Source organism: Corvus hawaiiensis, chromosome 11, assembly GCF_020740725.1.
Source record: "Corvus hawaiiensis isolate bCorHaw1 chromosome 11, bCorHaw1.pri.cur, whole genome shotgun sequence".
In the NCBI taxonomy this organism is placed as follows: Eukaryota; Metazoa; Chordata; class Aves; order Passeriformes; family Corvidae; genus Corvus; species Corvus hawaiiensis.
Genome location: NC_063223.1, coordinates 17,535,543 through 17,555,152, shown reverse-complemented (window position 1 = coordinate 17,555,152; position 19,610 = coordinate 17,535,543). Strand labels below are relative to the sequence as shown.

General features: G+C 52.8%; 1 protein-coding gene across 1 annotated transcript in view; it reads left to right on the top strand.

Moving 5' to 3' along the window:
* DNAH1 (dynein axonemal heavy chain 1) overlaps positions 1-19,610 on the top strand; it is a 68,218-nt gene that overhangs the window by 46,110 nt on the left and 2,498 nt on the right. Inside the window, exons 49-74 of the mRNA XM_048316018.1 lie at positions 222-418; positions 803-938; positions 2,092-2,300; positions 3,083-3,254; positions 3,608-3,799; positions 4,329-4,439; positions 5,515-5,700; positions 10,437-10,628; positions 11,078-11,245; positions 11,526-11,717; positions 12,123-12,254; positions 12,470-12,595; positions 13,039-13,158; positions 13,942-14,091; positions 14,487-14,647; positions 14,770-14,995; positions 15,081-15,276; positions 15,480-15,631; positions 16,114-16,310; positions 16,701-16,845; positions 17,266-17,424; positions 17,860-17,991; positions 18,173-18,343; positions 18,771-18,950; positions 19,028-19,204; positions 19,384-19,554. Coding sequence (XP_048171975.1) covers positions 222-418; positions 803-938; positions 2,092-2,300; positions 3,083-3,254; positions 3,608-3,799; positions 4,329-4,439; positions 5,515-5,700; positions 10,437-10,628; positions 11,078-11,245; positions 11,526-11,717; positions 12,123-12,254; positions 12,470-12,595; positions 13,039-13,158; positions 13,942-14,091; positions 14,487-14,647; positions 14,770-14,995; positions 15,081-15,276; positions 15,480-15,631; positions 16,114-16,310; positions 16,701-16,845; positions 17,266-17,424; positions 17,860-17,991; positions 18,173-18,343; positions 18,771-18,950; positions 19,028-19,204; positions 19,384-19,554 — 4,350 coding nt within the window. The remainder of the gene's footprint in view (positions 1-221; positions 419-802; positions 939-2,091; positions 2,301-3,082; positions 3,255-3,607; positions 3,800-4,328; positions 4,440-5,514; positions 5,701-10,436; positions 10,629-11,077; positions 11,246-11,525; positions 11,718-12,122; positions 12,255-12,469; positions 12,596-13,038; positions 13,159-13,941; positions 14,092-14,486; positions 14,648-14,769; positions 14,996-15,080; positions 15,277-15,479; positions 15,632-16,113; positions 16,311-16,700; positions 16,846-17,265; positions 17,425-17,859; positions 17,992-18,172; positions 18,344-18,770; positions 18,951-19,027; positions 19,205-19,383; positions 19,555-19,610) is intronic.

The window sequence follows — 19,610 nt, the reverse complement described above, 5'->3', positions numbered from 1 at the left end:
GTTTAAGGTCACCATTGAGCAGCTACTGCCACCACCACTAACTGAATTCAGCCCATCCAGTGGCAGTTCCTTATAGGAGCATGGAGGAGAGCTGCTCCCAGACCCTGTTAAGCACCAGGCTCTGCCCTCCCCTAGTCCTGGCTGTGCCGGCAGACAATAACCCCCCCTCCACACACAATTGATTTTATCTGGTAGCCACAACTGAGCATTTCTACCCACAGCTGAAGCTTGTGATTGAAGACTACCTGGAGGAGTACAATCAAAGCAACACCCCAGAACTGAAGCTTGTGCTTTTCATGGATGCAATACAGCACATCTGCCGAATCAGCCGGATTCTGCGGCAGGCTCCGGGCAATGCTCTTCTCCTGGGTGTTGGGGGAAGTGGGAGACAGTCTCTCACCAGACTGGCATCTCACATGTAAGTAATGCACTCCCACCTATGCATGTAATGTGGAGCAGCTCCATTGGGGCTGCCTTCAGAGAATCTCTTTTTCTGTCCTTCCCACTGCCAGTTACATGTTTTTCTGGCTGCTGACTCCTCAAATGAGTCAAGAGCTAGGACTCAATTAACATGCACATCTGCACTGGGTTTCTAGCTAGCTCTGGTATCTCTGCTTTGTGTAAAACATGTTCCTGGGTTGGTGGCTGTCCTTGGTGCATAAGGACAAGCGTGTGCTCAGGACTCACTGTAGGAGAACAACTTGCTTGAGCCCTTTCCTCTTGAGTACACAACACATACTGGGAATTGACAGAAGAGGGTATTTTAATCTGATGTAACTCCACAGGCTTCTCTTTCCTTTAGGGCAGAAAATGAATGTTTCCAGATTGAACTGTCCAAAAATTACGGCATGACCGAATGGCGAGATGATGTGAGGAAGATCATGATGAAGGCAGGCCTTCAAAGTCTACCCAAGACTTTCCTATTTGTAGACACACAGGTACAGGAGTATTAGCATGGTGGATTCCATCTTAAAAGGAGTTAAAAACACATCTCCAAGCTCAATAAATTCCCCTGCAGAGTATTAAGGAGCTTGACACAAACCAGACACAACTTGTATATTTCTTCAGTAGCCTGTATTCATCATCTTATAAAAGAGCCTCGGGGAAACTGGAGGTGGTGCATTTATTGCTAGAGGGTCTGTAGAGCTGTGTGTGAGTGGGTGGATTTTTCTCTAGCTCAAGGAAGCTCCTTTCAGCTCCATCCAAGGGTTTGGTGGGTACATAGATTTTAGCTGTCTGAAGCTAAGCACTACGTTGGCCACTGATATCAGAAGTCCTAAGTAAAACGATTCTTTTCCTTTTCAAAAATAGAGTAGATTTAGGACCTTACTCCTGCTGGTTCCACAGGATAATGCTGGCTTGTAACTGTAAACTGTAACTTGCTAATGAGTAGGCCAATTTCCACTTCTGGAATCACAGTTATGTTCCCCATAGGCTTTTTTACTGCCTTCATTATCATAGGAACCATTCCCTTGTGGCGAAGCCCTAAGCAGGGAGATGAGCATCAGTCAAATGCTGCTTGTTCCTGCAGCCTTTTCCCTGCAGTGAGAAGCATATGTGGGAGCAAAGGGGCCCAGGAGGGTACATTTAGTCAAGGAGATGGATGCTGTGTATTTCTGATTTAGCAAAGGTGGAGAGGTGAGTGTAGTGCTGGAGGGAGATCGTCCCACAGCCTGTGACACATCCCTACAATTACTCTGTCTCCCACATTGATAAGCTTTATTTTAATAATGAAGAGTTCTGTGCTGGAGGAACGAAGACCCGGAGCAACCAGGTGTCTGAGGTCTCACTGCAGAGGCAGGGAGCAAGAGCCTGAGCTCAGTTGGTCTGTAAGGAGGCACAGAATGGGCAGAAGGAGGTTTGTTCTCAAACACACCCTCCCACACCTGAAATGGCTGAATATGGCTGTTTAATGGGAAGTGCTGGACAAGAATCAGGGTGTGCCTTTCTGGAGTCAAGTGATCACAGAAATGTTTCTTATTACAGAGGCTGAGGGCTGTATTTATGCAGAAATTATCTCCATGGCATGTGAGACATGACTGCCTTCTGACATAAGAAACTGTTTTTTTTTTTTACCTATCATCTACTTAGATTAAAAGTGAATCCTTCCTCGAAGATATCAACAACTTGCTCAACTCTGGTGACATTCCTAACATTTACAATCCTGAGGACCAAGACCAGATCCTGACAGCTATGAAGCCTATTGTTCGAGATCTAGGGCAGCAGCCCACCAAGGCCAATTTGATGGCTGCATACACAGCCCGGGTTCGCAGCAATATCCACATGGTCCTGTGCATGAGGTACACTTCAGGCCTACAGCTCCATGCTTTTAATGTTAATTATTCCCTCCTTATCCTTTGCCTTGCTTCACTGTGTAATGGGATCTTTATTTCCGAGCCCCAGACTTTGGAGGAGGAGAAAGAATAGGAATATGGTTTGCAGAACACCTTCCCCTAGGACTAAATACTTTTTTTTTTTTTAAACACTTTGCTGGTCTCAAGACAAAGTTTGAAATTTTCAAGAGTATGATTATGTGTGATTCAGATGAAACACAAGGTACCTCTTCCTCCCTGCACCACTGAGCCATTTGTTACAGACATATCTTGAATTTGGGGCTCAGTTGCACCATGTTTGCTTATGAATCTAATGCACAGTCCATAAGCAGCTTGCTCCCTTGCAGGAGGGATACCAGAAGGTACAGGGCATTCCCAGTGCAAGAACAAGTAGAAAAATCAGGCCCATGATTCTGGTTTGGTGATGTGATCCCTGCACCCACCTGCTTGAAATAAACTTCAGAGCACATTTATTTCTTATCGCTTAAGTGTTCTCCCTAGGGAGGGACCCATAAACCATCTTAATACTTCCAGAATATCCCGAGGACTGCCAAGGAATGGGCTCAGACGTGTACCTTTGGGCATGCAGCTCACTGCCTGAACTTTCATTCCCCTTTTCCCTCCTTCCCTGGGTGTTATTCCTGTCCCTCTTATTCTGCAAGGCTTCAGGGTGGTTCTGTAGAAGGAAAGCTGTTTTGTCCTTTTATTTGGAGCCAGTTGTAACACATCTCTTCATGCCTCGCCCTCAGCCCCATCGGAGAAGTGTTCCGCGCACGCTTGAGGCAGTTCCCCTCTCTTGTGAACTGCTGTACCATTGACTGGTTCAATGAGTGGCCTGCTGAAGCCCTGCAGAGCGTTGCCTCCTCCTTCCTGAGTGAAATCCCACTTCTTGGTAGCGGTAATGAAGATATCAGCGGGATGGTAGGTGCATCCTCGGGAATAATCTGCTCCCGTCTGTTCAGTGTGCTGTGTCTCTGAATACACCAAGACAATGGATGCAGGGCACACCTTCAAAAGTGTCCTACCCCACAGCAGAAATGTGCCATGGCAGGATCATTCAAATGCAGAACTGCATAGCTTTTGTATGCCTTGAAACAGGCTTGGCCATTTGTCACCCTTCTAGGGCACTAAAGCCCACACACACACATGAGCTCTGCTGTAACTGTACAGTTTGGTTCTTCATAAGCCCCTTTTGCTCTCTCTGGGCATCACATGGATTTGCCTTTCACATGTTCAGTGCTGAGTAAGATTGCTTCTTTCCTTTCTCCTTGTAGATTCAAGTATGTGTAGCAATCCACCAGAGTGTGGCAAAGAAGTGCCAGTTGTTCCTAGCAGAACTGGGCAGACACAATTATATCACTCCCAAAAGCTACCTGGAGTTCCTCAGCATATTCAGTTCCCTCATTGGAAAGAAGCAACAGGAACTGAAGACAGCCAAGAACAGGATGCAAAGTGGCCTGGACAAGGTTTGTCCCTCATACCCAGGAAAGCTTTGAGGCTACCCCTTATGCACTCTGAGCAGTGTATTTATAGCTGCAGAGATGCAGTGAGATGTCCTACACATCCTGTGTAACAGGAAAAAATTCAGGCTAAAGCGAGTGAGAACTATGCCTTCTGCCAGGGCCAGTCTTTCTGAAGGTCTGAGTCTGCAATGGCTCTGAAAGAATAATGAACCCCAGTCTTAGGCGACCACAGACCTCTGTGTAGCTCATCTCTCAGGATGTTCCTTACTGACCTTGTAATTGAAACCCCTCTAACAGAAACATTGTTCTGCTGCCTCATTGAAATGATGCCTAACATGTGCAGGTAGCATTAGGCACTACTGTTTACAAGCTCACCACAGTGTCAGATTGTTGCTTTAGCAGGGACCAGGGCAAGACCTGTGCCTTGCACAGCCCGATGCTCGGCAGGGAGCACCCTCCAGGGCAGCACAGCCCTTTCCTAGGGCTTTCCATGGCTGCTGGCCCTGCTCTTAACTCTGCTTTGCTCCCACAGCTCCTGCGAACAGCAGAGGATGTAGCGAAGATGCAGGAGGAGCTGGAGTCCTCCCGCCCTCTCCTGGCCCAGGCAGCCAAGGACACTGAGGCAACCATAGAACAGATAAAGGTACCGCTGCTGGGCAGCCCTGCACTTTCTGACTCTGATGCTCAGACTGGACTCGACACAGGCTGGAGGGGCCTGGCAGGGATTGTGCAAAATCCTGCTTGATCAGAGGTAAAAACGCCTCAGATTGGCACAGCAGATATTTCTGCAGAGCTGCACTGACAGCAAAAACTGCCTCCTGCTGGGGTCCTGCTCTGCTGCAGGTGAGCACCACTTGTTGCAGAAGCGATGGCTCCCATGCCCCTGTCTGAAACCACCACCCAGGGGTCAGGCAGCCGAGCTCCCAGCTCCCATGCCCTTGCAAGCACAGTCTAGCAACACTAACACAATCCTCAGGTGGGCTGAGCAGCTCTAAGCCAGACTGTTGTTGTTGAACAGGATCATTTCTTCACATCCCATTCCCAGGGAGCTGATCCAGCTGCAGCCTACCCCCCATCACTGTGTGATGATCCCATACCTCAGGGATCATCACACAGTCACTCATGCCACTTCAGAAAAGGGAATTGTTCTGTGTTGGCTGTCACTGCCTTCTCTCCTTGTGTTCCTCCCTGCCCATCTCCTACTGTGGGATGGCCACACTGGGCCAGAGTCAACAGGGACACTAACATCATACAGCTCTGCATGCAGAGGGGAAAGAATCTGCAATCTCCTAAATTTCCACATAGCAGATAAGCAGATATACCTCCTGGTAGTGTTTTAACCCTTGGGGTAGGCAGAAGTGGCAGTTTTAGAAACAAACCCCTAAGCATATCTTCCTATTCCTCCATCTCCCTACAAATTTGCACCCCCCCCCCCCATGCATCCTCTACTCATGCCAATAGGAAGATGGGTAGAGCAGCTAATTCCTGCAAGACTAACATCATCCCAGGCACAGCCAGAGCTGGAGCTTGTGGATGGTTTATACAGGCTGACAAAAACCTTCTCCCAGTATGGTGCAGGAAGGGCATCCCCTGCAGCAGTTAGGTCCCTGAGATCTGCTGGAAGAAGACACACAAGCTGCCAGGACAGCTGTGATCCTTTCCTAGCCAAGTCAAGCTCTGCCTCCAGCATGCTTCTGAGGTTGTCTATGGTGTTGCAGGTGGACACAGCTGTGGCTGAAGAGACAAGAAGTGCTGTGCAGGCTGAGGAGGCAAAGGCCAATGAGAAAGCTCAGAAAGCCCAAGCCATTGCAGATGATGCTCAGAAGGACTTGGATGAAGCCCTCCCAGCCCTGGATGCTGCTCTTGCCAGCCTGAAGAACCTCAACAGAAATGATGTTACAGAGGTAACTGTGTCAAGGGAGAGGGTAGCAAAGCTGGGTCTGGTCAAGGACAGCCTGTCCCTTTGCAGCAATTCCCCTTCAATAGGCTTGCAATGTCCCCAGCCTTTTCCTCCATCCATCCCCCTGGGCTCACTCTGGGCAGCTGCCCATGCAGCTTCTCACCTTCACTCCTTCCGAGGCAAAATGAAGGGCAGAAAGGCAGTAAGGGGCTCCTGGGTGTTTCCAGCATGTCCTGGAGAGGCTGTGGAGGAGGGCTGGCCCCACGTGCCTGTCCATGGGGGTAGGCAGCAGGGACCACCAAGCAACCCCAAGAGCTGACTGCAGCACAGGGACAGAGCTGGCAGCACCCTGAACCTGCAGGCTCTTTGGAAAGGGACCCACCACAGGCAGAGAGGAGGTAGCAGGCTGAATTCAAGGAATGCTGGCTTGAAATAGGCTAGTGAGAGAAAGAAGGGTGATTCTGAGCCTGCAAGCATCACAGCCCATAGCCAAGAGATCACACTCAGTGAGTAGATTTCACCGCACAAGGGACAGGCTTATTGATTGCTCTGCAGTTGTGAGGAACAGACCTTTTTATTCTCCCAAAAACATACAAAACCCCTTTCCCCAGAAAGTGGGGAAAGGCACAGAGAGTGTTGGTCCTCTTGCCCCCAGCACCCATCCTCTTGTCAAGATGGCATGAGAGGTGTCTTGTCTATCCAAGGCTTCCAATGCCACAAGATGCATCAATTTCTTACGCATCATCTAAACCAGCCCCTGGAAACTGTTTAAGGAATAAGTTCCCAGTTTCTTTTAAACCCAGCTGCCAGGTCATGACCCAAGTAACCTGTCACTGGAGCAGAGACCACCAGAGTTCTCTCCCAGTCCAGAATTAAGGACCCAGCCCAACCAAGAGAGGACACCACTACTGTGGCAGGGAGCAAGGATCCCTTTGACCTACTCCTTTCCCCTCACGGGAGGGGAAGGAAGCCGATGCCTGCTTCTCCAGCTCCTCCACCACCTCTCTCAGCCGATCCTCATCGCAGTAAAACTGCACATAAAGGTTGCGCTCTGCCTGCAGGATGGGGTTCTCCAGAGCCCTGTGCTTCACCTCCAAGTCACCCAGGAAGTCTGTCAGCTTTTGGTGGAGGTCGTCCTGCATGATGATCAATTGCTGCATCAGCTTGGTGATCTCCTAAGGGACAGAGCCCAAACTCATGTGAACATGGAGAAATAAAGGGATTTTCCTCAGACCTGTGGAACAGCTCAGCCCCCCAGAAACAAACTAACCACCCAGCTCTGGCCTCCAAACCCTCCCAGTCCAAGGAGCAGAGGTGGCTTACTGGGACACCTTGGCTAAGGCACCCCAATCTCGACACTGAACAGCACATGTGAGACACAGTGAGAATCACCTGTGTCCCATAGCCAGCCACTGCCTCACCGGATGGTTTTTGGGACAAGGCAAGGATCAGGCCAACCTGCCCTCCCTCTGTGGCTGAGAGGCAGCGAGGTCTCCCCCCTGCACCCAGGGAGGATGGCAGAGGGGTGCAGCAGTGCTTCCTTACCGGCGAGGAGAGCTGCAGCTGGTTGGAGCTGTTGTATAGCTGGTGATAGACCACCTCTATGGAGGACTCCAGGGCAGACACCTCGGGTATAGGAGCTTCCAGCTGGGCTTCCAGTGCCTTCTTGTCCTGAACCAGCTGGGAGCACTTGGCTGCCAAGGCCTCGTAGCTGCGGAAGGGCTGCTTCTCCTGAACTTCCCCCATCAGCATGTCCCAGAGCCTGTGAGAGAGGACAGCCAGGCAGAGCTGTGAGTACAGCACCAGGGCTGAGGAAGATCAAGGCTCTGAGGTTGTTGTGCACTGTAAGACTGGGATGCAAGCAGATGTGGGTCAGCAATGAGAAGACAGCCACTCCTGATGAGCGTCCCATGTCATGGAGCTCTGGGAAGAGCACCATAAAGGACCAGGCTGGCTCAAGAGCCAGTGTGTGATTTCTTTTCGACAGACACCAGCACCAGCTACTCCAGAACTGTGTGGGGAAGACTGAGAAGACCCAGTCAATGCAGGGCACCTAGTCCGAGAAAGGTCTTGTTCTAAGCAGCTTGTGCTTTCTTGTGGCCCAGCTCTCCTTCTCCATGGCTGAAGACTTGCCTCTACACTCTCTACCTTAGCATTCTAGAAAAACTTATGTTCTCTGTACTCATTCCACTCTCCAAGCCCGTACTTTGCTTCCTCAGTCCAAGCCAGCCAGAAAGAAGCAGATCTGGGGAATTTCACACCACCATGGAGACACAGTGGCTGCACTGGCAGAAGAGCACTGCTAGTCTATCTGGTAGCTTGGGTGTGCTGCCTGCCTCGGCCATTCCCATGCCACTGCCCCCACATCCAGTTTGTTCTTCGTGCTCAGACCCCCCAGGCCCTTACCGTATAGCAGTGAGGTCCTTGGGGTCTATCCATTTGCGTGGATGACCCATTTGGGAGGACCTGGCACCTCTGAAGTAGTTCTGCTGCTCCTGCAGCCTAGTCTGGGATTTCCTCATGATGGTTTCGATCTTCTCCAACCAAGCAGCCTTCTGTTCCAGCTCCTTTCTCTCCCGTTTCAGCTGGAGCTCCAGCAGATCCAGGCGGCTGTGCTGGCTCGGCAGCCATGCAGCCGCTGCCTCCTGCCTCCTGGCAATGTTCTGGAGGCGAGCAGCCTCCCGGCTGAAGTGCTCATGCAGGATGGGCAGGCGAAAGCGGCGCCGGGCCTCTGCCTTCAGCAGGGGCAGCAGCTGGTGTGTCAGAGTGTGCGTGATGTCGAAGCGCAGGGTGTGCAGCTGCCTCTGGAGCATGGCAGCCTGGCTCCGGAGCTCAGCCTCGACCGCCTGCTGCACAGGGGGACACAAGACAGGCTGGTGACACAAGACAGGCTGGTGACACTGCGCTGCCTGGCTCTGCCGCCCCCTCCCAGCTTGTCAGCTGTGCTCCAGTGGTCAGCAGGAGGGACTGCCTCTGCCGCAGGCAGACCCTGCCACAAAGGATGGTGGAGGAATGGGGGCACTGGCCCTACCTGGTTATCCTCAAGAGCTTCCAGAGTCCTTTGGGCCCACTCCAGTGCAGCACAGGCACCTTCCACTTTTGCTGCCGTGACTATAACCTCCCTCCGGGCACAGATATATGCTGTCTCTATTTGGCCCAGCTCCTTCCAGAAGCTGTCTTGGTCCTCCAGTAGCTCATCTTCATCAGTCCCAAGGCTTTTCGGCATTGATGTTTTTTTGGTGTCCATTCTCTCTGTGAAATCCTGGCTACCATCTCTCTCCTCCTCACTCTCCATGCTCAACACATCTCTCTCATTCCCCACATCCAATAGCAGCTCTGCTTTTGAGCCTTGGGCCAGTATTCCCCAGCTTGCTGGTGCCACCCCCCACGGTGTCTTTGTGCGTTCTTGATAAGGAGCTCCTCTTCTCTCTTGTGGCATTTCACAGTATGAGTCCATCTGTGCCCCAGCCTCCAGCCCTTCCTTCAGGCTTCTCTCTCCCTGTGCACTTGCTTCCCAAGCATCTGGAGCCTGGACACTCTCTGGTAGGACCTGCTGGATGAACCTCTCAAATGCATTGGTGGCCTGTTGTTCTTGCTCCAGGTAAGGGCCGAGATCTATCTGGCACAGCAGTGTTGGCAGCTGGCCCATCCCCACCTGACACTCTGACACCTGCTTTGCAGCCTGGCTGACCTGGCTCAAGACAGCTCTGGTTTTGAAGATCTTTTCTTTCAGGTCCATATGAGCCATCCTCAAGTCCTGCTTCACCACATTCTCCTCCTCCTCCAAATACTTCTGCTCCTGCTGCAGCTTGTCTGTCCAGGCCAGCAGCTTCCTGTACCTCCAGAGCTGACAGTCACGATAGTCCTTCAGCTCCTGAAGCTCCTGCTGCAGGGCCTCTTGAGAGGGCCCCTCATCTGCTATCATGCTTGGGAGCTGCATGACTTGGCAGCACATCCGCAGGGCCTCCTCCAGGGCATCTCCTTCCAAGATGGGTTTGCCTGCAGCCAGCAGGGCCTCATAGGCCTCCACCTCAGCTGGGCTCAGTACATTCTCCTCACCCACCATGCTGCAGAACCACTCGAGGAATTGCTTTGTCTCAGGGCAGTCAAAGAGCCACTCAAAGTCCTTCTCACAGAGGGTGTCTGCGTGGGGGTAGATCAGCCTCAGCGTTGCCATAAAGTCCGCTGCTCTGCTGACAGTGTCCAGTGGGAAGGCCTGGGAATATCCCCAGCTGAACATGGCAAGGATGGTCGAGCACTAGAAGGGATAAAGCAGGAGTCATCCTCAGAGGTTCTGACACCACAGTCATCTCAAGGGTGCTGCAGCAGCACTCCACAAGTGCTGAAGACCAGCTCGTGGGGTGTGGCATTGCTGTGGTGGGGTACAAGACAAACGAGAGCCCATAGAACACGGGGGAAAGCCTGCCCATGCCCCATTTCCATACAGCCTTCTCCCTGGGGCCATACAGATTTAGCTCCTTTGCCGAGATACATTCAGCCCATAGGGACAAACCTATCAGGGTATCACAGCAGGCTCTTTCAGCCTACATTTAGTTTGCTCCATGCCCTTTCTGATAACCAGCTTTCCCTTCAAATGCCTCTGTCCTTCCTGCCTGCGTATTGCATTCTCTAAGCGTCCTACCTCTCGTCCCAGTCTCCGCTGGCCCTGCTGAGGGAGGGATGAGCACCCCATCTCCCAGAGAATCAAGTTAACCCACTGTTTCCATTTGGGTTTTGCAGGTACGAGCCCTGCAGCGGCCTCCCCCTGGTGTGAAGATTGTGATTGAAGCTGTCTGCATTATGCATGGAAAAAAGCCCAAAAAGGTGGCAGGAGAAAAGATAGGCACCAAGGTGGATGATTACTGGGAGCCAGGCAGGGCCCTTCTCCAGGACCCAGTGCAGTTCCTGAACAGCCTGTATGATTATGATAAGGTAAGCAGTGGCAGAAGGAGGCTGTGAGTGGGATAAGGTATTGCCTCACAGACATCCTTCTCACAGCAGTAACAAATTGAGCTCCTTGTGAGCAACACTGAGGATGGGGGTGTATTTGGCCTGCAAGCCCTCATGTCAGTTGGGTGCACTTCATTGCCTTGGGCATTGGGACCCAGACACACAAATCTTCACATTCTGTCCCTCTGCTCTTTTGTGTGGAGGAGCTATGTAGAAGTGGTATGGGAAGGGATTTACCCAACCCCACAGCTGTGGCTCCCAGACCTCAGCGTGCAGCAATTCGATTCCTCTTGCTCCAGTGTGATGCCTTGACCACCCTGTCAGGTCCTGGGATGCTGCTGCCTCTGGGGGAAGCCCTTAGGAGTTGAGTGATGAGCATGCTAGAGATCTGCCTGAGGAGAAGTCTCTTTCTCTCCCACCATTCTTCACAGGACAATATTTCAGACAATGTGATCAAGGCCATCCAGCCCTACATTGACAATGAGGAGTTTCAGCCAGCTGCCATCGCCAAGGTGTCCAAAGCCTGTACCTCCATCTGCCAGTGGGTGCGTGCCATGCACAAGTACCACTTTGTGTCCAAGGTCGTGGAGCCCAAGCGGGTAAGAGACTGTGCGACCCAGTTGCTTTCGGTGTTCAGGAACACAGTACCAGCTGCTCCCTTCTATTGGAGATGCTGGGAATCACCATGTTCTGCAGGTCAGGACGTAACGTCTTTGTCATCCAGGGATTGGATTGACTGAGATATTGAGATATCAGTAGCTAGCACTTATCAGCAAGTGCTTTTATGGAAAACCAGCTCCTGCTCCAAGGTCTCTGGCTTTTGGGAAAGAGCCTGACCACATGCCCAACATACCCACCGTTCCTTGTGCATCTCCCCAGCAAGCCCTGCGGGAGGCAGAGGAGGACCTGCGTGCCACTCAGGTGGTCCTTGATGAAGCCAAGCAACGCCTGAAGGAGGTTGAAGATGGCATTGCCATGCTGCAAGCCAAGTACGAGGCCTGCAAAGCCAATAAGGAGGAGTTGGAGATGAAGTGTGAGCAGTGTCTGCAGCGATTGGCCCGTGCTGATGTGGTAAGGGACAGAGCTGGGTTCTGCCTGCTTATATGAGGCAACTCAATTTCAGACCACGCACCACAGTGGTGAAAACATCCATGACAATCCTAGGCTGAAGCTGCCTGCCCTGATCTCAGCAGCTCAACAGGACTGGAAAGCTAAGCTAGCCAGGCACTGATGTGAAAAGCTGCTGTCCTCCTGTGCACAGCTTCCTCAACTAGTAATAGGTCTCCAGGACAGCTGAGAGCAGCTCAGTAATCCCAGAACTGGGTGCTCAAAGCCAGACACAGAATTCAGAATATGTCAGGGGCCACCCCAACCTCTGGTCACCAAAGTCACCTGCAGCATTACCCAGAGAGCAGCAGGTCCGGGACACAAAGTTAGACCACACAGCAGCTCTCACGTGTGCAACTTATCCCACAGCTCATCAACAGCTTGGCTGATGAGAAGGTGCGCTGGCAGGACACCGTGGAGAGCCTGGATGGCAAGATCAACAACAGCTCTGGGGATGTGCTGGTTGCAGCTGGCTTTGTGGCCTACCTGGGCCCTTTCACAGTAAGTGGGCAGTGCTCAGCACTCAGCTTGCAGCTCTGCTGTCCTGGCCATGGAGAAAGGAATAGGACACAAGGGTGTGAGATCCTTCCAGGATCTCTCTCCACTTGTGCCAAAGGCTGCATAGGGCCCATTTGAATGGGAACAGAAGGGTTTAGATACTCACAACAGACCAGCTGCAACTTAGAGAAAGGCTATGATGGTGTTTCTCGTGGCAGGGAGACTACCGTGCAGCACTGTCCGAGGAGTGGATGAAGGAGCTGGCCAAAAACTACATTCCCCACAGCTGGGATGCAAGCCTCATCAACACCCTTGGAGACCCTGTGGAAATCCGCTCCTGGCAGGCAAGTTGCAAAAAAAAAAAAAAAAAAAAAAAAAACCAAACCAAACAATACTTGAGGGAGAAGGGACCTCGGGTAAAGACTAAAACACTCAGCTCACCACTCACTAGGATCACCTGCACCAAAGGACAAGCCCCAAACCAAGCAGCTGGATAATGACCAAGCACCTCCACACTGCAGAGCTGGAATTGCTGCCAGGCTTGGGCAGCAGCAATGAAGGCATCAGCCTTGACCTGTAAGGCTTGTCCTTTACAGCTCCCAGGCCTAGAGCCTAGCTCTGGCCACAGCCTGCCCAAGCCTGACCCCACAGCACAGTTCCATCCCAGGGCTTGCCACCATCCCCTGTTCACCCACTGGGAGCACTCAGGGGCCAGGGCAGCAAGGGCTTCTCTCTGGTCACCTGTGTGTGCTACCAGATGTCCCAACAACTTTTTCTACCCTGTTAGATTGCTGGTTTACCCAACGATGCCCTGTCTGTGGAGAATGGGGTAATAACCCGATTCTCCCTGCGCTGGACTCACTACATAGACCCACAAGGACAAGCAAACAAGTGGATCAAGAACCTGGTAAGAGCTGTGGGGAGGAAGGCTAGGCATGCCAGGATAGGGGTAACAGCTTTCTGTCAGGAGCTGTGCAGAGCTTTGGGCTCTAGAGCTCCAAAACCCCCACACTGTGCCAGCCCAACCTAGCCAGTACCAGACAGTCTCCACATCCACATTCATCCCAGGTGGGTTTCCCTTCTTGGGCAGGAGGAGCCCCCACGTAAGCAAGCATCAGATTCCCACTCTGGCTCTCCACTAACATTCTGGGAGCCTTCACCTCACAAAACACCACCAACATATCCCATAATGGTTTTCAGGTTTCTAGGACAGGGAGGGATCAGGGTGACACTACCTGGCTGTTGAGCACAGACCCTACTGCCAAAGAGCTGACAACACTGACCACCACATCTTCTCCAGAGACACACTTTACTGCCCTTTTGAAGGATCAGGCAGGAGGCTGAGGCAGCTGCTCCTGTTTTGCTCCCTGAGGGCTTTTCCCACCCACCTGTTCTCACTTTGCAGGCTGTGCCCTGAGTTAGCAGTGTGGGGTTCCAGAGGGGTATGGCTCTGTGAAGGAAATTCTCCCTATTTCCCCACTTTTCTCCTGCCTCATTGAGCTGCCTCTAGTAGCTGCTGATGGGGGATAAACTTGCCAAAATAGCCAAAGTCTAGCTGAGCAAGAAAAGATATTATTTCCGCTGCAACAGGGAGCTAAATCAGTCCAGTGAGAGGTGTACTGTGCACTGGAGCTGGATGTGAAGGTGGCAGGACACCACAGAAACACTGTCCTCCCCTGCTGCCTTTCAGGAGAGAGAGAACAGCCTGGAGGTGGCCAAGCTGAGTGACCGGGACTTCCTCTCCACTCTGGAAAACACCATTACCTTTGGGAAGCCCTTCCTGCTAGAGAATGTCGGCGAGGAGCTGGATCCAGTCCTTGAGCCTGTCCTGCTGAAAGAGGTCCTATGTCTTACCTTGGCAAGGAGAGCAGTGGGTACCTGGCTGAGCTGTAAGGGGCCATCTGGCCAGGGTGCCATGGGGTGTGGTGCATCCATAGGTCTCCGTGGGTGTGGGCAGGCAGAACTCACATGGATGAGTGAGTCCCATGCCTTGGCCAGGGCTCCAGCACTTTGACAGCCTCCTGCACACACTGGTCTTCTGCCAGCAGGCATCTTTGCCTGGGAGGCAGAGCCATGAAATACAACTGCTCTCTTCAGGTTCAGGCCTTCAGTTCTGCAGGAAAGCTTGGAGTTCATCTGTCCTGAGAGCCTTCAGAGCCCAGGGCACAGCAGGATGCCTTCTCTCACAAGGGATAGCCATCCCAGTCTTTCTGTATTTGTCCTTCTCCGGTACAGACCTTCAAACAGCAAGGCAACACCGTGCTGAAGCTGGGGGATACAGTGATCCCCTACCACGATGATTTCAAGATGTACATCACCACCAAGCTGCCCAACCCTCACTACAGCCCTGAGGTCTCCACAAAGCTCACCCTCATCAACTTCACCCTCTCACCCAGGTACCTGCTTTTACCCCATTAGTTGCCCATGCTGCTCAGCCTCAGACTTCCTTGCAGTCCTCAGATCCTCGGGCCTGTTGCCCCCTCACCTGCCACCCTCACTTCCATGGCTTTCGTTGTAGTGGCTTGGAAGACCAACTGTTGGGAGAAGTGGTGGCTGCGGAGCGGCCTGACTTAGAAGAAGATAGAAACCAGCTAATTATTAGCAATGCCCAGATGCGCCAGGAGCTAAAGGAGATAGAAGATCAGATCTTGTATCGGCTCAGCACTTCTGAAGGAAACCCTGTGGATGACTTGGAGCTCATCAAAGTGTTGGAGGCATCCAAGCTGAAGGCAGGAGAGATCCAGGTCAGAGGTGAAAGGTGCTCTCCCCCTGCAGCTGTGCATCCCCTGCCAGCACTCCACTAACCGGGACATCACTTCTGTCCTCCAGGCCAAGGTGGCGGTCGCAGAGCAGACAGAGAAGGACATCAACATCACCCGCATGCAGTACGTGCCTGTGGCTGTCCGCTCGCAGATCCTCTACTTCTGTGTCTCAGACCTGTCCAACGTGGACCCCATGTACCAGTATTCGCTCGAGTGGTTCCTCAACATCTTCCTCTTGGGGATCCGTAACTCCGAGAAAGCAGGTGCCTTCCCAGAACAGCCCCCTCCTGTATCCTCTCCCTCGCCCCACATCTGCACCAGGTCTGCGTGTGAGAGCAGCATCTGTCCTTCCCGGGCAGGGCGTGGGTGTGCCTCTGTGACCAGGAACCCAGAGCTGACGTGGAGAACACCCTCCACTTCCCCTGAGGCACCCACCACCCTTGTCTGGTTGTTGCCTTTTTTTCAGAGGCGCTGACAGAGCGGGTGGAGAACATCAACAACTACATCACCTTCAGTCTCTACTGCAACGTGTGCCGCAGCCTCTTCGAGAAGCACAAGCTCATGTTTGCCTTCCTGGTCAGCGCCCGGATTCTGATGAATGAGGGGCAGATCGATATGGTGAGCAAGTCACCTTAGTCCTTGAAGGGATCCCATCAAGGCAGCTCAAGCACAGCCTGTTCAGCCCCTAGAACTGTGTGCTGGGTGGAAAAGGAGCCTTGTTCCCTGGGGTTAGGGACAGGCTTGACAGCCTGCTGGGCAAACACAGGGCCTCTGTCCTTATTCGGCTTTCAAACTGTTCTCTGTGTCTACATGCAGAGCTGCCTAGCCTGAATCACCTGCAGCTTTTGCCAGCTTGCTGCCAGACTGCTGCAAAGGTTAATGAGTTCGGAGGGAGCAGACAGGGGTTAGCAGAGAGTGGCAGCTGAGCAGTCACTATGTTGTTCTCACCAGACCCTCCAGCTCACTTACTGCTTGACACACACACCTGGCAGGAGAGCAGCCAGAAAGATACTACGGGATTTTAATTGGATATGGCACCACATGCCTTGGGCTCAGGTGTGTAGGCTGTTATCCATGACCAAATTGTGTCCTGTTCCCAGGATGAGTGGCGGTACCTGCTGTCAGGAGGGGCCATAAAGGAGATGAAGGACAACCCAGCTCCAGCCTGGCTGAACGAGAGAGCGTGGGGAGACATCCTGGCCCTGAGCAGCCTGAAGAATTTCTCTGACTTTGACAACGATTTTGCAGCCAACCTTGAAGGGTTCAGGGCCATTTTTGACAGCCACAAGCCTCACAGGCAAGTGTCCCCTGCTTAGCTCTACTGCACATGACATCCCTGGGAGAGCAGGAGGAGCTGATACAGCCACAGTGCCAGCTCTGCTACCGGTGCAGTGCCACACAAGGGAAAGGGTGAGGCACTGCCTTTTTCTCTTCAGGGGTGACCATTGCTTGCCCAAGACAGAGCCACACAATGCCTTATCCTAGCAGTATTTGCTGCTTCCCCAGTGGAAGCAGTTCTGGCTTGCCCACTGGTGGTTTCAGAGCTGCAGACAACAACTTCAGCCAAGGGACTAGAAGGTCCTTGTCCCTTATGAAGCCCTAATGGCTGCCTGCAGGCAACTTGGGTACTTCTTGTGGAGTGTAGGATCTGGCACATCCCCCCAAAATGCACCCAATTTCTTTGCAGAGAGCCTCTGCCTGGGAAGTGGGAAGATGGGCTCGATGCCTTCCAGAAGCTGCTGGTTCTGCGGTGTCTGCGTGGAGACAAGATCACTAACGCCATGCAGGACTTCGTGGTGCTGAACCTGGATCAGCGCTTCATCGAGCCACAGGTAACCAGCCAAGAGCAGGTGCTGGTGGGAGGGGAGCAGGAGGCCTCAAGCTTGTGATAAATGGGCAGTGAGGGTGATGGTGTCCCTCTGCAGCCACAGTGTTCCTCCCACAGCTGGGGAAATACCTGTGCCTTAGACGAGGGATAGCCTTTCTGATGTCCACCAGTTAAACCACACTGGGAGGGGCAGATACTGCAGGTGTACAAGATAAGGGTTCGAATGACAAATGGGAAAGTGGTTCATGCCCTGACCCTAATGCAGCCAGAGGAGAGCTGTATGTGGTCCTCACTGAACGTGTTCCTGACCTTGGCACCCGAGAGGACGCCGGTGCCTTGGAGGGGAGCTGGAGGCCAGGAAGGCTGAGGAGGTGCTGTGTGGTTCCACTACGGGCTCTCCACTCTGACCAACTCTCTATTGCAGACCACTGACCTCTCAGTCGTGTTTAAGGAGTCCACTGCCACCACCCCCCTGGTGTTCGTGCTGTCCCCGGGCACTGACCCCGCTGCCGACCTCTACAAGTTTGCTGAAGAAATGAAGTTCACACAGAAGCTCACTGCCATTTCTCTGGGCCAAGGACAGGTAAGCTGTCAGCGCATACCTGGAACAGCAGTGTCCTGGCACTCGTCAGGACACTCACCAAGCTCCAAGTAGGTCAAACACTTGCAGCGCTGTGAAAACACCCTCGTGCCCCAGGGCCCTTACCAACCTTCTGCTTCTGCCCCCTTGGTGTGGGAGCTGCAGCAGCTCCCACTACAGTGCCCTCTGCCTTCCTGAATCCATCTGCAGTTCTTCCCTTCCCTCCGCCCTTCCTCACAGGCTTGTAAAAGCTGTAAAAGTCCTTTGCTGTGCCATCAAACAGCAAAGATCCAGCTGAGCCATAGGGGCAAAGCCAGGCCATAGCTCAGGACAGTGGTCCTTCCACCCAGCTCCAGGGAGCTGCCTCCCAGTCCAGCTCAGCAGGACACAGCATGCCATGGGACAGGGTCTCTGAGCTCTCTCTCTCTGCCTCTGCAGGGCCCCCGTGCTGAAGCCATGTTGCACAGTGCCATGGAGCAGGGCAACTGGGTCTTCTTCCAGAACTGCCACCTGGCTCCCAGCTGGATGCCCTCACTGGAGAGACTCATCGAGGGCATTGACCCCAGCAAGGTGAGATGTGTTACTGAGCAGGTGCCCACTCTGAGGATAACAGGCAGGAGGCTGGAGCCTGGGAGGACCCCAGCTCTAGTTCAGTCCCATCCATAGGTTCCTCACAGAACAGAGGGTCAGTGCAGGAGCTGCAGGGGCTGTGCCTGCACCCTCTGAGCACTTGCTGCCTTCTGGACTTCAGGTGCATCCGGACTTTCGCCTCTGGCTCACCAGTCTACCAAGCAACCACTTCCCTGTGTCCATTCTCCAGAATGGCTCCAAGATGACCATCGAGCCCCCCCGTGGGGTCAAGGCCAACCTGCTCAAGTCCTACATTAGTTTCAGTGATGACTTCTTGAATTCTTGCTCCAAGGTAAGACCCAGATTGTGCTTTGGATTGCTGTCCCCATTCCACGCCTGCTCCACTGTATGCTTTCCACCTGGATGTTGCTCCTCTCCAGGCATAGATCTTCCTCCCCATTAGAGAATGCATGTGCTAGAGAAGGAGGTATTTCTCATAAACTCACACCTGTGAAGAGCAACTTGGAAGTTTTACTTTGAGAAACAGAAACAACACTATTTTGGAAGCCGGGCATAAGGCACTTGCTGCAGCTCTCTTTAAGCCAGAAGTGGGCCATGGCCTTTCCCAGCACAGCAGCCTGACTGAGGTTTCCCCCTCTCCAAGCTCCAGCTGGAACTCCTGAATTGGCACTATTAATCTGCCAGGTCCCAGCAGAACCTGACTCCCTCCAAGGGTGCCTCCTCCCAAGCTGAGCAACTCCTCTCCTTGCTTCCCACAGGTCACAGAGTTTAAATCCTTGTTGCTCTCACTTTGCTTCTTCCATGGGAACATGCTGGAGAGGAGAAAGTTTGGGCCTCTGGGGTTCAACATCCCCTATGAGTTCACAGACGGAGACCTCCGCATCTGCATCAGTCAGCTGCAGATGTTCTTGAATGAATACGCAGAAATTCCCTACAAGGTGAGAGCTGCCCCTCCTGCGAGGGAACAAGCTCACGGTGCAGACATGGATCGGAACCGTGGTGGGGTCTCTTGCAGGTTCTGAAATACACAGCTGGGGAGATCAACTACGGCGGCCGCGTGACCGACGACTGGGACCGGCGCTGCATCATGAGCATTTTGGAGGATTTCTACAAACCTGAGGTTTTAAGTCCTGACTTTTCCTATTCCGAATCAGGTATCTACAAGCAGATCAGTACCTCTTCTGACCTCAATGTAAGTACTCAAGTCACAAATTTCAGCTCATAGATCCAGGGGGATTGTCACAGTGCAAAGGGGATCTCTCCTCCCTGAAACCCACTGCATTTTCAGGTCCCTGGGGGAATATAAGTTTGTAAGAACCTGGGGATCTTTGGCTGCTCTTGCCCTCAGAGTCTGTGTGGATTCCTCTCCAGGGCTACCTCCAATACGTCAAGGGCCTGCCTCTCAACGACAGCCCGGAGCTCTTTGGTTTACACGACAATGCTGACATCACCTTCACTCAGAACGAGACCTTTGCTCTGCTGGGGGCCATTTTGCTGCTGCAGCCCAAGACCATCACGGTGGGAGGCCGCAGCAGGGAAGAGGTGGGTGCCCCAGTCCTGTCGGTGCTCTGGCAGCCAGTGCCCAGTGTGGGCAGTGA